This window comes from Cyprinodon variegatus, unplaced genomic scaffold (genome assembly GCF_000732505.1).
Source record: "Cyprinodon variegatus isolate N-32 unplaced genomic scaffold, C_variegatus-1.0 Scaffold836, whole genome shotgun sequence".
Classification (NCBI taxonomy): domain Eukaryota; kingdom Metazoa; phylum Chordata; class Actinopteri; order Cyprinodontiformes; family Cyprinodontidae; genus Cyprinodon; species Cyprinodon variegatus.
In genome coordinates, this window is record NW_015151289.1 from 269603 (window position 1) to 271403 (window position 1801).

Sequence of the window (1801 nt, forward strand, 5' to 3'; positions counted from 1 at the left end):
TTTAGGCCAGGGTTCGTCTTCGTGTGGACGGGGCCTAAGTGTATTTTTCCTTAATTTAAGAAGGTAAATAAGACGGTCTGTCAATTAAATAACTTGTTTTCCCTTTAAATAAGACAATTGTATATTATGCACTCAACATAAGATGATCAAGTTGCTCTTTTTCCTTTTTCTAAATGTAAATAATCTTAGCCCAATGGCAAATTGTCTTGTTTATGAGCTTAAAACAAGGGAAAAAATATATTTACTTCAGAGGTCATATTTTGCAGTTTGTAATGTGAATTTCAGATACCCTGCAGCTCTGTTAAAAGGTTGCATATGAGGAGCTTTTTTCCTGTCTGATAAAGATCAGTAAGGATCTGACTCTAAAGACACGCCTTCAGGCGTTTCCCATTTAGAAAATGGCAGGATAAATGAGGGCATCTGTCATAAATTATACTAATAACCCTGGAATCAGTTATTAGTGCTCAAACATTTTCACATGCTACAACAATTTACAAAAATTGAGTCTTATAGTTTTAAAATAAAGTGTTCAAAACGAATATATCTTAAGATGGGTAAATATTGGATTAAACCCCTTCACACTAAAAAGAATGCTGCTGCAGGTTCCACCCAACAGATTGAAGTATGAATGCTTTGCTATGAAGACCCTGTTTGGAGGAATGCCACCCCCCATGCTGCAAGCTTTACAGCCCTGCTGATGTTTGCACCCCTACCTTCCTCGACTGGGAGGTATTTCCGATGTATCTGGTCGGGCTACACCTACCCGCTTGGTGGAGGGGATTCTCAGGCAATCTTCTTCTGTGTTGAAGCCGCAGACCTGGCTGACCTCTGCAATGAAGTCGATGTACTCTTTATACTGAGACTTCTTACACTGGCGCCTCTGATACTTCCCGTAGAAGTCGAAGAAACAGCAGGGGAGGACAAAGAAACGACAGGAGTAAGATGACCTGCAGTTAGAGAAAGGAGGAAAAAAGGCAGCAGGTAGAAGAAAAGTGGTTTAGAAATGAGAGCTGTCTGAGATGGAGGCTCAACAGAGCCACCATGTGGCGGCATCAACGCTGATTTTCATAACACCTCCACACACCACAGTCTGTCCATCATATTAATCCCCCTCAAAAAAAAGAGAGATCAGCTGGCGCGTTTGAGATAGTGTGATTGTGTTTGCTGATGACTCGCCTGGCCGCTATGACGGGGATCCACGGCGTGAGCTCGTCCGAGTGGTTCCCAATCAGCCAGTCCGTCTCCGGGAATAAGAAGCTCTCGCTCGGAGTAATTGCCTTTTCCTAAAATAGCAAAAAGAGTTGCATATTGGTATGAATTAATTCATAATAGCTCACTGGAAACTATCAGAGAAGAAGTGTGGATTCTGACACTTTTCTGCTTTTTTTTATTTAATGAACATTCAGGGCATATCCCCCAAAACACCTCGGTGGGCGCATCACATAATCAGTGATTTGGAAAAATAAATTGTAGTGAGTGGCAGAGAGCGCATGCAGCAGCTCTCCCTGAACATGGTTTCGTGTTTATATTATATTTGAAATCAGCAGCATGACAGATTCTAAAACTGCTATTTTATTTGAGGTTCTTTGAAGAAATCTATGCAAATTTGACAAATGAAAACCTGAGGAATTTTTATTATTATAAACACCTTTTATACCGGCAACAGCTTATCTATTGGTTCATCTATATCATTTTTTTTTTTATTATTAATTCGAAGCCTGTTTTTAAAATTATTGTGACTTATTATTTATGATTATTGTGAGCAGGATTGTTACCACTTTTATCCCTTAAAAAAAAAAAA

At 39.5% G+C, this 1801-nt stretch overlaps 1 protein-coding gene across 1 annotated transcript in view; it reads right to left on the minus strand.

Annotated features, from left to right (window-relative positions):
* trmt44 (tRNA methyltransferase 44 homolog (S. cerevisiae)) overlaps positions 1-1801 on the minus strand; it is an 18739-nt gene that overhangs the window by 12714 nt on the left and 4224 nt on the right. Inside the window, exons 7-8 of the mRNA XM_015397055.1 lie at positions 1177-1283; positions 764-947 (exon numbers count right to left, since the gene is read on the minus strand). Of these exons, the coding sequence (XP_015252541.1) occupies positions 764-947; positions 1177-1283 (291 nt within the window). The remainder of the gene's footprint in view (positions 1-763; positions 948-1176; positions 1284-1801) is intronic.